This window comes from Equus przewalskii, chromosome 26 (genome assembly GCF_037783145.1).
Source record: "Equus przewalskii isolate Varuska chromosome 26, EquPr2, whole genome shotgun sequence".
NCBI classification, from domain to species: Eukaryota; Metazoa; Chordata; class Mammalia; order Perissodactyla; family Equidae; genus Equus; species Equus przewalskii.
Genome location: NC_091856.1, coordinates 34343087 through 34357450, shown reverse-complemented (window position 1 = coordinate 34357450; position 14364 = coordinate 34343087). Strand labels below are relative to the sequence as shown.

Genomic DNA, 14364 nt, shown 5'->3' with positions numbered 1-14364 from the left:
CACACAATAGCAGGCGGAGGTCTGGAAGAGAGCAGGGGTGAGTCGAGAGCAGTTGGTTGCAGTAGAGCTGGAAGAGGCAGCAAGTGGACAGGAAGTCAGAAGCCAAGAGCTGTGAAGGGAGAATGGCCGTGAACTGCTGGAGCTGTCTGCTGACTGCCAGGAAGCTATCTTCATATTTCCCAAGAGGCCTGGTTGTGGACACATCCCGTTTTCTCCACTTCTCATGGAGCTGCACGACAAACCTTGATGAGCTGAGTATGACTGCTCGTTGCAACCTGAAAAGGCCGAGCTGGAGAGTAAGGGAGGCGGTGGATCCCCAACATCCTCACCTCTTTGTAGGGACCTTATGCGTGAAGGTGATTCAGAATCCAAATTCCTACATACTTTGATGTTTAGTTCGAATCTCCTCCAGCTGTCTTCTGCTAATTATGTATTCACTCATTTAAAAAATACTTACTGAGAGCGTGCTCAGTTCTGGAGAGGCTGTATATGGTGTGTAGTGGTTACATAGCAGGGACCCTGGACCCTGGCACTTCCTGGCTCTATGACCTTGGGCAAGCCACTTAACCATCTGTGCTTCAATATCCTCATCTGTAAGATAGAAATAAGGGTACCTACCTCATAGGGTGGTTGTATAGATTAATAGAGTTAAATGAATTAGAATAACACCTAGTTCGCAATGAGTCCTATATACACATCAGCTAAATTTATTGTTGTTGTTTGTTTTACTGTTATGCCACGCACTGTTCTAGGCACTGGGGATACAGCAAACAAGACTAGGGAGCTCTATGGAGCTTATGTTCTGGGCAGATCTTGACCTAAAAGCAGAGGACATTTCTTTGTATATCCATCCATGTCTAGCGCTGTGCTCTGGATCCATCAAGCCATCCCATTCTCAGCAAATATTTATTGAACACCCTTGTAGGCCCCTATGTTAGACCTGTCAGGTTTGTACAATGGTATGAGACAATTCTGGCTCTCTTGTGGCATACAGTTTAGAAAAAGTAAAGATACTTACACAAAAAACCATACATAATGTACAGTGGTCAACCCTATAAAAGGTGTTTCAGGAGGGCTTCTGGACTGGGTTGAACAAGCTGCAACTTTTCTCAGCTCCCTACGTGCCAGGTAATAAGGGTAAGGGCGGCCTATTTATTTGAGTTGTGGGTGAAAAGGAAGCACTGGATGGGGCGCTGGCCGCCTCTTTTATTTTCCCACTCCTGGGCCCAAAGAAGGCTACTTCTCACATCTGGGATCTTCCTCTGGATGGATGTGGCTGCTGACAGATGTGTGGTTGGTATCCCTTCTGGGACATTCTCAGCTGGCTGCTGCTGGCCCCCATTTTGGTGGCTTTGCTTATTCTTCGCAGCAGAATTTGGACAGTCTGAGTAGGGCTGAAAGCATCATGGGAGTAAGTAGCTTACACTTCAGAGCAGCAGCTCAACTTACTTTTAGTCCAGCCATCCCTGTACACTCTCCTTCCCCAAATCCACCCAGAAACAGGCCGGCTCTTCTCTAGTCCATCTCCTCTAAGGGTTTTTTGGTCAAAAGTAGGCCTTCCAGTTATTGGCCCAGTCACCCTTCAGACTCAGTCTGATTGTTAATGGCTCAACAATCTCAGCCTATTAATAATAATCATAGTTAACATTTATTGAGTCTGTGTTTTGTGCCAGCCACTTTGCTTAGCACTTTCATGTACTTAATCCTCACTAACTCCAAGAACCTGAGTGTGGTTTTGCTCAGTGAAACCCCAGATTGCTTCTAGAGTAATCAGGTAGTATCGAGTAGCAGCATGATCCCCAGTAATGAAAGAGAACTGAGGCTCCAGGAAGTTGAGTGACTGAGCCAAGGGCACACAGTCGGTTAAGTAGAGGACCTGTGATTTATATCTGACAGTTCACTACATACCTACATTCTTAATTAGATTAAGAATAGTAGAAATTGTGCCTAGGTCGTGTGGATCAGTAGAAAATTCAGTCTGATCTGTTGTTCATTTTAAACCAAAAACACATGCACTGTTACTATCTTTGGCTTTTTTTTCCCTTCCAAAAGAAAAGAGTCACAGCCCCATATTTATCGTAGGAAAATCCTACCATATAGGCTGACACCTGCTTTGCCTTTTTTCATACTTCCTTTATAGACAATCACAGTCAGAACTTCAACCAACCAAAACCCTTCAACAGTCTTAGAAAGAAGGAAGCAAATACTCTGAGAGTCTGGAGAGAGACTTTGACCCTCCAGTGCTGAGTCCTTCGTTAGCTGCATGAGGAAGACTCCATAACTTGATTGTTTAGTGCATCAAGATTGAGCCGACTTTTGGGCATTTAGGTTGTGTGTAGATTAAGAAGTCTCCACAGTGTATTAGAAGCAGCTTCCCACCTGATCCTCGGGATTGCCTCTCAGTTGGAGTGCTTCCAGTGTTTCCACTGGCCTCATACAGTTTTCCTTGATATTGTGGAGAGTTTTACCCAGGGTCACCCAAGAGGCCTCCCCAGTGTGATGGATTCTCTCCCTCAGTTATACAAGAAGAGTCAAGTTGAGCATCCCTTTCAATACAGCTGCTTGTTCAGCTCAGCCTAACAGGTGTGTTTTTTCCTTTTCTCTGTTACACTTACCACTTGATTGTCTGACGTGTTTAGGGTGACAGTATTTGATTAGAAGATGATAATTCTAATCAATTTTGTGAAAATTCAGTCATTCCTGACATTGTTGGAGGAGGCAAATTTCTGGGCCTAGTCACTTCTGATAAGCACAGGAAGAGCTCTGTCTTGCTTGCAGTGCCCTGGGCACTGTGCTTAAGGCTTTTACGCATATCGGATCGCTTAATTCTTAGAACTGTTCTGCTTCTTCCTCTGTAGAAGGAGGCTGACAGTACCTCTCCCCTTGGGCTTGTAAGATAAGGAAAAGGCACTTTTAAAGCCTGCCTTAGGGAACGTACTCAATCAACAAGAAAACAGCTTTGTCTGCATGAGATAAACATTTTTTTTCCTCACATTGGGCTGATGAAGAAATAGGCTCAGAGGGGAGAATAAACACCCAGAAACACCCAGAATCACTTGTGGTTGAGCTGGGATTTGAACTCTGAGCTGTCTGACTACAAATCTCGGTCTCCTACCCATTGGGCAACACTGCCTCCAGAGTTTTAACCTTTGCTGCTTCATGGCAAAGTGCAAAGGAGAGCAGTTGCCTCCAGGACTTATTGTTCCCTAAGCCACCAGGCCTTATTCCTTCTATTCTTGAAGGGAAAAAAAGGCAGTTGTTAAAAATGATCGATATAAAATGTGTCTTCCAAGTGCTTTCCCCGTTCCTGTTTCCTGTTCTCGCAGGCCTCCAAACTAGGCAGCTGTCTCCTTGCTTGCACTCCTATTATTTTCAGTTTGTCTGACATCCTAGTTAGATAGCTTTTAAAGTCCGTGGTCATCTGGCTCCGTTTCCCCTTCTTCTTCCCTCTGGGTTTTCTCTGTACTCCCTTTCCTCCTTCCCTGCGTCTTCCTCCTCCATGTCTCCAGTAAGCAAGGGATGGGGAAGGCCGATCCAATCCCTGATTTGCAGCCACTTGCCTCCCCAGCTGACATTTGGTTGATGGAAGGAAGCACAGGAAGCTGAGGGGAGCTGCGTCTGATGGTAATTAAAATGGTGCTTAAAGCAGAAATCAGCATTTCATGCGGTTGGAACAAAGCAGAATTAACTCTCCAACTAAATCTAAACTGAATAGGAGGCACACAGCAGTCACTTCTACTACCCATAGAAGAAGTTTGTGACAGTCTAATCAGAATTTTATATTTATCAGTTTGGTAATTTTTTAAAGATCATGGTTACTGATTTCTTGACTGAAATCTTTTCAGGGATAACTAGGCAAATGACTAATGCTTAGAATTCAGTGTCTAGAATTGAGATATAGAAGTGTGCATGGTTTTCATTTTACACATTTCTCAGTTGAAAATCCTGTTTTCTTTTAGGAGAAAAGAAAAAAGAAATATCTAGGGACATATCTATTATATGGGAATATTGAGTTCTTCCCCCATGCCTCACCTATTAATGTTTGGGAAGAATAACAAATAAACTCTTGTGTGTCAGTAAACATTTGGTACCTGTTAGAACTCCAGCATTGCACTAGATTTTAAGTAATACCAGACATCAGACATCACAGAGCCCTTTCCCCACCCCCTCACTAACTGCCTTAATTGGAGACTTTTGGTGAATAGTAAAATGTTTGTATATCCTAAGTATATTTAAATTTCACCAATGTTTATTTTTATACTAGAAAGCCAAGTTCAGATTGCATTTTCATAGAGAAATATATATAGTATCATAGAATTTCAGTGTTACAAAGCTCCTTAGACATAATTCTAGCCTTACTTTTTAGACCTTTGATCCAGGCCTTAAGTATGCATTTAAAAACGAGTATTTGGCATTTCTGGTGGAAGTATAAAGATGATTCTGGGATATGTCATTCTTCCCTGCTACTTCTGTCTTTGGTCAATAACAGAAAAGGTCAAGTACGCATTCTGTTTTTGTTGGGTATAGAGTGTAGTGTGTAAATGGATAATTATTCTGGGGTGAGTCAAGCTTAGTGGGAGACGAGAACATGATGGCCCACTGATGTGGACGTCTTCCTCTAATAGCATAGGTGAACAAGATGGTCACCATGTGGTCCCTCTTCAGAGGGCGTGTTCTCACTGATTGTCGCCATCCTTTTAGAATCTTTAGGATGCTCTCATTAGTGCGTTGGCAGATTTTGCCTTAATCCTGTTTATATTTCCTGCCTGCATCTTCTTACGTGGTCAGGTGACCTGCCAACATGATCGTTCTCTCTATCCCTGAGCATTGCTCTCTGGGAGCACACGGGGCAAATGGGTTTAGAGCCTGGTGTGGAAGACAAGATGGTTAACGCCGTTCTCGTGTCCCGTTGTCTTGTCTTTTAGTGTTTGCTGCTTGTCTTCCCTTTTTCACTTTCCTTTGTCTTCTTTCTCTGTCCCTTTACAAATAGTCCCTATGATGGTCCTGTCCTCCATTTTTAGCCACATTCACACTTTGCTTTGTTATTGAATCTGTTCAGATATATGAGTGATATCTCTTCCAGCTGATTGGCATCTTTGAAGTATGATAACATGAATACAGCTGTAGTGTAAATAGGAGCAGTTGTGGAGAAAGGCCTATTAATAAAGGTGTGAGTTCTGGGACGTTCCAGAGGAACAATTCTAAACGACCTTAAACAGTACAGATATTTAAGAAAGAAAAAGGCTGTTATCTATCCTCTCTAATTACTTCTTTGACACTTTTTGAAGTTTGGACATTTGAGGATTCATGTGTAAGAAAAAAGAAACCCAAATGACATTTAGCATGTAAATGATGCCACAGCTGAGCAGCAGCACAGCCCTGACTTGGTGTCCTGCTTTCTTAGTAATTGAAAGGCCTGCACCCAGCTTCCCAGTAGAGAACAAATAGGCAAATAAATTGGAGGGTTCCTTCTTATGGTTTATTGATGCTGTTTTCACCAAGTAAAAGGATCATTTACCCATGAAAGCTCAAATCTAAGGTAGTTTTTCTTTTTTTTCATATTGGCTATTTGAAAGAAGCATTAAGAGATAGAAGGAGGAAAGAAGCTAATGCCATTACCTAATTTTAGATAAAAACCCAAGCAAAACAATTAGATTTACCGTATTTTTCTGTAGCTGTTTTCCTTGGCACAGATAATACCAGGAAGGCTTGCTTTTTTCTTTCCTATAATTATGTTCAGAAGCACCAGAGCTTTATCATAATACATGGTTCTTTCTCATTAGCTGGAAACAAAACGTATTTCAATAATGAGGGGCAAAGGTCTTTGCAACTCAAAGTGGTAACAAAGTGTTCCTGGTTTTGCACAAATATTGGTTCTAGTTGAAAGTTTAATGTTTTAGGGGAAATATGACTGTATGAGAATCTCAAATTAGCACCCCCCGTAATACATACACACATCCCAGCTGTGTGGGGTGTGGCTCGATCCAGATGTATGTGGTGTGAGTTGACCCAGGTGTCATAGGTCCTTAGATTGGGGCTGTGAGCTTTGCCCTATTCTGTTGCATCCTGGAAGGATTTTCAAGGCACTTATGCCAACAGCTCTGGCTGTTTTGGTCAGTGATCTGCAGGGGAAGTGGCACTACGTGGATAATGTCCTTGCTTGTTGCTATCACGATACATTACACAAATTCTCAGAGAGAATCTCTAAGTAAAAACAGATTATTACACCTGGATTCTCCTGGACAGTAAGAGAATTTATAAAAACCCATTAGACAATAGCACAGTCGCTCTGTCATAGAGCAACATCAAAGCTGCTGGGAAGGTTAAATGGTTACTGCTGAGTCTAGAATTTAGATTTTCTGACAATATTGAGGTTTCTTGATTTCTTTTCTCCAAAGCTTTTAACTCTGAATAGTATTAAAACCCTAAAATCATAGGATTTAAAACTTCCCCAAACTCACCATCTTAGACATGACTGGAGTCAGTAGAAGGGAACAGTTTGTGACGATGCCTGAGAGAGGTCAGAGCGAAGGCAGCAAACAAGAGCTAACATCACTGCTCCCTTAGCAAGGTCTAGTTCCCTGTCCAAGAAGAATGACTGTTTCTCGTTGCTGAAGCTGAGATAAGTGCCAGATCCTCTGGTTGAGGAGATGCAGCACACCTAGTCCCACAGGAAGAAGATAAATAAGGTGACCTCTGGGTGGCCTACCTCCCTCTTAAGATATATGTGACCTTGGGCCAGTGACCTCTTTAAAGTGAGTCTCTCTCTTGTAAAATGAGGCTGTGGTAGGTGTCGGGGTGGCAGTGTGCGTTGGCTCCTCTAAGGCCCTTCTCTGACATTAGAATTCTATGATTTGGAGTAATCTGAGCTCAGTCCTTATGGATGCCTTTTCCTGAACTCAAGCCTGCATCGCACTTCAGACATACTCGCTTTTTTGGACAATAAGAATAACAGGAACAAAGGATCCCTTCATGGCTCTGTCACTAAGAGAGCTCCTGCAAAGCAGTGTGTTTGCTTTTGTAAGAGGCCAGCCTTAAGAGGACTGTCTGATGGAGCCATTCTGTTCTCTAGATTGTCTGCAGTGACAGGCCAAGCCAGGCCAGGCCATGGCAGTTTCACCCATCTGCCAAGCCACTTATCAGTTGACAGATTCATCAGCTTCACCTGTTTGCAATGCACTGTCCTGGACATTGTAGAGAATAGAGAGCAGTCAGTAACAAGGTCTGTGCCCTCAAGATGTGTCTCCCTAGTGGCCAGCTTCACCCCTGCCAAGATATAACACAAGGCTGCCTTTCCTCGTGCTAAATCCCAGTACAGACAGGAGCTCTGTGCTGGGAGAAGGGAAACTGACCTAGAGGGACTGGAGGAAGAGACGGTGGGGCTCCCTGGTCTCTTAATCTCTTCTTCTGTGGACCCTCTGGTCTAAGCCAGCCAGAATTTGTTATAACTTAGGTCTCTCTCATTCTTCATCCAAAGTATCAATGTGTCTTGCTCATGTTGTTAGAAACTTATATGTGATTGTACGTAAAGTGATTTTTAAAAATAAAATGAGTCATACCTTCAGGTTAGGAGAACTTTTTTTTTTAACTCTGCCTCTATCTCTCCTTAAAGAAGCCTTTGGTGAATCCTTGAAAGGAAATGATTTTTATAGTGGGAAGAATCAACCCTTGATGGATATGGCTTGTAAGTTTTGAGATTTTTCGATGTCAGTTTTTCCTATGGTGGGATTCAAGCCATATGGCATGGGTGGGAAATGTCGCATATGAATAGATGCTATACCATGGACTCCAGGGAGAGTCTAGCACACGCTTCAGCTTTTAAATGACTAAGGCCTAATTGAACACCACTGGCTTAATTAGTATATTGAATGAGAGTGGCATAATGAATTTCCTTCTCAAACTTCTGTCCTTTGGCAAACATACCCTCTATCGGTTTTGGAGCAGGTAGAAACATTCAGAACAATGGGGAAGACCTGAAGGAAGCGGCCAACTAACCAGGGGATCATTGCTCTCCTGATTTTCTGAACCCAAGGTTTAAGTCAGAAACTTTGCATTCGAATCCTGTTTTTTATATTTTCCTTTAATAGAATTTCCTTCCAATATATATTATTTGTAATTTGAAGCATATTAAAGCTAATCGAATTTGGGCCTCAATAGTTTGAACTTCTTTACAAGCAGATTCTGTGAAGACCTAGGCTATCCAGTGGGCAAAGTTTTGTTAACCTTGTTGTATGAAATTGTAGGAACATTACTTCACCACTTTATGGTGAAGCCAAATACCCATGAAACTCCTTTAGAAACCCAGAATCAACCTTTAGAGCTGGGAGGGTCCTTGGAGGAAATATAACGCGTGTTCTCTAGAGAGGGAAGTGAGACGTGTAAACTCACACGGCTCTTGTTAGTGGCAGAGCCCGGTAGGACATTCTGCAATTTCTTATTTCAGAGGCTCTTAGTCTGCACTGTAGAGTTACCTGGCACTACTTGGCGTTTTTGCATGTTCGTGATGACTAAAACAGCATTACTTTAAAAAATATTCAGTAAATCAAGGTTTTCCTAATTCTAAATGGTGTTTTCCCCAGATCATTATGAGTTGTTGGGATTTTCCGAGGTCTAGAGGTAATTAGTAGACATAATTGATTAGAAAGGGCTTTAGGTTGAGAACTGACAAAAATCCTAGGTCAGACTAGAAAATAGAAGGTTGACATTAATAGATAGCAAAATTGGAACTGAGAGAAATATTCTCAAAATCCAGAGAACCCTGAAATAACTGTTAGGACTGAGGGGTAATTTATCAGTAAATAAAGAACTCCCTCCCCCCAGCCCACCAAATAAACAGGCCATTCCCAACAGCTGTAAGATGCGGAAGTTAAAAGAACAGATTGTTTGATTTCTTTCCCTCTTTCATTTTATTCTTGCTTGTTAGTGGAGAAATGATCTTGGATAGAAAAATCACGTTAGAACTTCAATAAGTTGCTTTTTGAAATAGAGTTGTTTCCATGCCACAGACCTTTGGAGCGAAGTATGTTTATTGACATATATTTTTATAGAAAATATTACAGAACCTATAAATGAAAACTTATCGCAGCATTTTGGGGAGTGATATGTTCTTGTTTGGTTGGTTGGTTTTTGTTGAGGAAGACTGGCCCTGAGCTAACATCTGTTGCCAGTCTTCCTCCTTTTGCTTGAGGAAGATTGGTGCTGAGCTAACATCTGTACCAGTCTTCCTCTATTTTGCATATGGGATGCCACCACAGCATGGCTTGATGAACAGTGTGTAGGGCCACACCCGGGATCTGAACCCACAAACCCTGGGCTGCCTAAGTGGAGCATGCAAACTTAACCACCATGCCACCAAGCTGGCCCCAGGAGTGATAGGTTCTTAGTGCTAATTTGTGGATTAGCTCTGAACTCCCTTCTGCTGTTTTAGAGCCATTGGCTGAGTGAATGTTTTCCAAGAGTCTTTTCAGATCTAAACTGTTGCATGGAATGGAGTATTTGGTGCTTAAATAATGTATAAATCCAGTTGGACAGGAGCTGCCTGTCAGTTTTATTAACTTTGACCTTTTCTCCCATTATAAAGATGGTTTGGTAAATATTTAATGGGCCCCTTATAGATCTTGACAGTCAGAGCTGTGTTCCTGGAACCTGGGAACGTATATATGATTAACAAATATTGCTTAATCACTGTGAGTCAGCTTTCAAGGGGAGGTTTGGTTTTTTGGAAAGAGGACACTTTCTATCTACATGTGCTCTCGGAGCTGCAGTGTATGTTGAGAGTGTCCAAGATGGTAGACATTTTAAAGAAGCCCTTTGAAAGGCAGACAGCAGCTAGCATGCGTTTCTGCTGTTTTGGTTTTTTTTGTTTGTTTGTCTGAGCAAGTGATCAAAATGATGCCAGGTGGGCAGAATCTCCCTGCCACTCTGCAGGGTTAGCAGGACTCCTCCACTCAAAGAGTCAGCAGAGCTGGAATGGCTGAGTTTGCATGGACCCTAACAAGACACAAAGAAGAGAAGAGCCAGAAGGAGAGACGCTTTCTCGAGCCAGAGGGGACCTCTGCCAAGCTGTCTTTCCCTTTCATTCCGTAAAGCCCCATGCATATTGCACTCATTGCAAATTCTGGTGGGGTAGATCGAAAACCAAGTAGCTGACATTTTGAAACATTGTCTTTCAAACTTATACTGTCCCTTGCTTCCATTGATTTCCCATTTAAGAAATCTGTAGGAGAAAAACAAATTTGAGCAAAATTCATTGGTCTAAGATGAGTTGTTAGAGCCAAATTATGCCCCCCCTTTTCCACCCCAAACAGAGCTCCATTTTTATTATGAATGCAATATATCTTTGTCTTGTATTGTGCAGCCATAAGGCCCCACAGCAAATCAACCAAGTAAATCAAGGGCCTGTTAAAAAGCAGTATGGATGCTCCAAACACAGACATTTCGGTCTTCCTGGGTCACTGGATATCTTCATTTTTATAGCCACCTTCAAGAAGCAGATCATTTCAATTGGTTTTGTTTTCTCTCCCTCTCTGTTTGTGGGCAGCCCAATGGCTTTAGGTGAGGCCATTTATTTTTCAGAATGTTATTACCCTTCGCATCCAGGGCCCAGCCCCTTTTATATGGTGGTCACCGGTTTCATTACCATGAGCTGTAAAGTAGCTGACTCTGCAAAGGAAATCTATGGCTTGGAAGAGCATTTTGTAGAGAAATTGATTCAGAGCTTCAGAATGAATTACTATTTGTATGTTCAGTTAATTCTAAATAAATGTTTGAAAGATGCTGCTTAATTTGAGATGGGAAGAAGAAACATGTTGGATGTTATAAAGGTCTCAATCCAAATTGTTAGCCTGGCATTTTCACGTTTGAATGTTTTATTTACATCTGTTCAAAATTGGGATACCTTTCAAGGATAATTTTATTATAGAGAGATTGATGACAACTCTTATGATCTGAAATACAAAAGTATGGGATTAAAAAAAGGAAGATAGGAGTCACTGTCTCATGTCAAATTGGATATAAGCTTCATTTGGCGATGAATGAGAATGATGAGTTGCATTTTAAATCAAAAGGTCCTGATTGGAGTTGGCGGGGGCGGGATTGACTGCATTGGGGCACAAGGGAACTTTCTGCAGTGATGGAAATTTCTGTATTGTGTTTGGGGTGGCAGTTTTATAGATATATACATTTACCAAAACTCATCAAACTGTACACTGAAAAATGTGTGCATTTTATTTTATGTGAGTATAACTCAATAAAGTGGACTTTTTTAAAAGTCCCATTTGGTTTTGAATTAGGCAATATCATTTCTCTTTTCCAATAGAGAAACTGAGGTCTAGAGAAGTAAAATGATCCGTCTTAAGTAACCTCGAAGCTCAGCATTTTGTCCAGGAGCAAAGCAAAGGATGCTTGCCCTGAGCCCGTTATGTAATGCTGCTACCTTACTCATTGTATTGTTCCAACAACATGTACATGTAGTGAAATTAACTTCTCCACCCAGTTCTCTTCAATGAGCCTATATCCATTTGTATACATTGTAGTAAGATATATTCATGAGCTTATCCTTACGGTTGATATTTGTATCTTAACTGTTGAAAACAGTGGCCAGTGGTTCTGAACACTGACCTATGCTATCTTTGAGTCTGTATGTGATAAGCCCTGTTGTGTTCCTGGTTTACTGCAGTAGACCATGAGTTATATAGTTTTTATTATAGGCAAGATATGACAGTAGCAAGAGTTCCCAGAAATAATTTGTCTTTAAGGAAACCCTCTGGATCTGATAAAAAATGACATATGCTTTAAAACCATTTACACAAAGCATATATGAAAAGTAGTGAAAAATAAAGAACAAAGTAGAAATTACCCAAATTCTGCTACTTAGAAATACACTGTAACATTTTAGAGACCACCTTTTTAAGTGTCTCTCTGTTTACAGTGTAACCTGTTTGGTTTTTTTCTATTCAACAAAATGATGTTGTAAACTTCTTTCCATATTTTAACCAATTTCCCATTTATTTTGGGGAATTTAGATTGTTTCCAGTTCTTCATCATTCTGTAATGGGGTGATGAACAACAATCTTATTCATGTTTCTTTTTCTATTTGTCTAATTATCTCCTTATGAATACATTCCTTGGAGCAAAATGATAGTAGCTGTATTTAAAATTAAAGTCATGCGCCGCGTGACGACATTTTGGTCAACGATGGACCTTGTGTATGGTGGTGGTCCTATAAGATTAGTACCATAGAGCATAGGTGTGTAGTAGGCTAAATACCTAGGTTTGTGTAAGTACAGTCTAAGATTTTCGCACGACAGCAGAATTGCTTAACGACACATTTCTGAGAACATATCCCTGTCGTTAAATGACACATGACTGTATTTAAAATGTTCTGAGGAGTACAGGTGTATCAAGTATTGGCAGTTTAATACCCTTGTTCTGCTTTTACCAATGCTATCTTTCATCCTCTTTTGTTTTGCTTTTCCCTACAGTTGCAGTACCATGCAGGTCTAGCATCTGGCCTTCTGAATCAACAGTCGTTGAAACGTTCTGCTAACCAGATGGGAGTATCTGCTAAACGCAGACCAAAGGCTCAACCCACGACTCTCGTCTTACCACCTCAGTGAGTAATGGGTTTGAAAAACTATTTGTCCTGGGTGAATTCTCCTTTGTGCTTGTTTTTGGCTAATGGAAAGTTATTTTGGTGAAATTGTTTCTTTCTTTTAAAAAAGTATCTCTTAAAGATTAGAAACCAAACATATATGTAACATATTTTGCATGGATCTTTACGAAGCAGTTATAATGCAGTTTGTGGTTTACATATTTGTGTGTGACTTTTCCGCCTAGGCTTTTAAGTTACCTCATAGCTTAATCTTTATTTCCTGACCTCATTCCCATGGTCAATGGTCAGAGTAAGGCTGTCCTTATTTTACAAATGAGACAGCGGAGGGGCACAGTGTGGTAAGCTGCCGGCCACCTAGGCAGTCTGGCGGAGCTGGGTCAGAATCAGCGCTCGGCTCACCTTTCTTTTTTAAATAGTAGTATATGTGCTCTTCTTTTTCCCGATAGGAGGGACAACAGATACTGTAAGGTTCATAAAGTGTACAGCGTGGTTTTTTCCACATCTGCACCTCCAAATAGCTCCACCCAGATCAAGCCAGGTGGCCACCACTTCCAGAATCCCAGAAGAGTTTCTCCTCATGGAGAGGAGTGCCACTGCCCTTCCCGAGTTTAACACTTTTCCAACTTGTTTGAACAGTTATTTTTACTCGTCCTTGAGTGTCAGATAAATGGAATCACACAATATGTAATCTTTTATATCAACTTTTTTTCACTTAACATGGTATCTGTTAGATTCATCTGGGTGGTTTGTTCTTTTTTGTTGCTATGTAGTATTCCTTTAAATATGCCGCAATTGCTTCATCCATTTACCTGTGGGTTATGTTGTACTGGAAGCCTGAGTAGATGAGGGCCAAGGCTCACTCAGTGATGTGGAGTCAGAAATGTGGACACACCAGTGTTTCCTGATAGCTTTTGCCCCTGGGAGGGCAGCACTCCCAGAAGGCTCGGCTTGGACTTTAAACGCATTCCCTAGCCCATCCTGCCCTCCTGTTGTACCCTCCTTCGTTTACATCCTCAGTTGCAAACTACATTTTTATGTTTCCAGTCCAAAGGAGTGTTTGAGATTTTCAGAATCAACAAACCAGCACATGAGAAACAACAGATAATGTTCTTTAAGAAGCTTTCTGCCAAATAGTGAAAACTCTTTGTCTTGCATCACTCAAGAAGCTGTCCCTGTAGTCTCTGAAAAATACGGCAGGAGATGAGGAGATGAGACTCAGTTGTTTGCCTTTACACAAGATCTAATTTGTTTTGCATTTGTTTCGCGAGTATTTATTGTACATACTATGTGCCAGGCATTGTCCTAGGCTCTGGGGATACAGTCATGAGCAAGATAGATATGGTCCCACCTTCCTAAAGCTTTTTGTTTATTAAAGGGAAAAGACAAAAATAAGTGTACCCCTAAACAAATTAATAAATTGATATAATAATTTCTGGTTATGATTAATGCTTAGGAAGGGAACACACAGGATGGTAAGGTGTGGGAGTAGGGTGGGAGAAACTGCTTAAATAGGGTAGTCAACGAAGGCCTCCCCAGAGTGATGACATTAGGTGGAGACTTGGAGAGTGAGGAGGAAAAAGGCCAGTGAAGAAGCAGGGGAGGTCACAGGGGACGACTCTGGAGACCTTTTCTCTCACTGGTAGACACTCTTAGACCATCATTTCTATGATTTTCAAGTTTTCTTCACGATTAACATTTGCTTCCAGGATAGGATGCACATAACCAACCAGCCTCCAACAAGTGATTTTTTT

At 41.4% G+C, this 14364-nt stretch overlaps 1 protein-coding gene across 3 annotated transcripts in view; it reads left to right on the top strand.

Annotated features, from left to right (window-relative positions):
- The window catches only part of MED27 (mediator complex subunit 27), a 198435-nt gene that overhangs the window by 53413 nt on the left and 130658 nt on the right, over positions 1-14364 (top strand). For all 3 annotated transcript variants that reach the window (XM_070595378.1, XM_008524281.2, XM_070595377.1), the window contains exon 3: positions 12483-12613. In XM_070595378.1, the coding sequence (XP_070451479.1) occupies positions 12483-12613 (131 nt within the window). The remainder of the gene's footprint in view (positions 1-12482; positions 12614-14364) is intronic.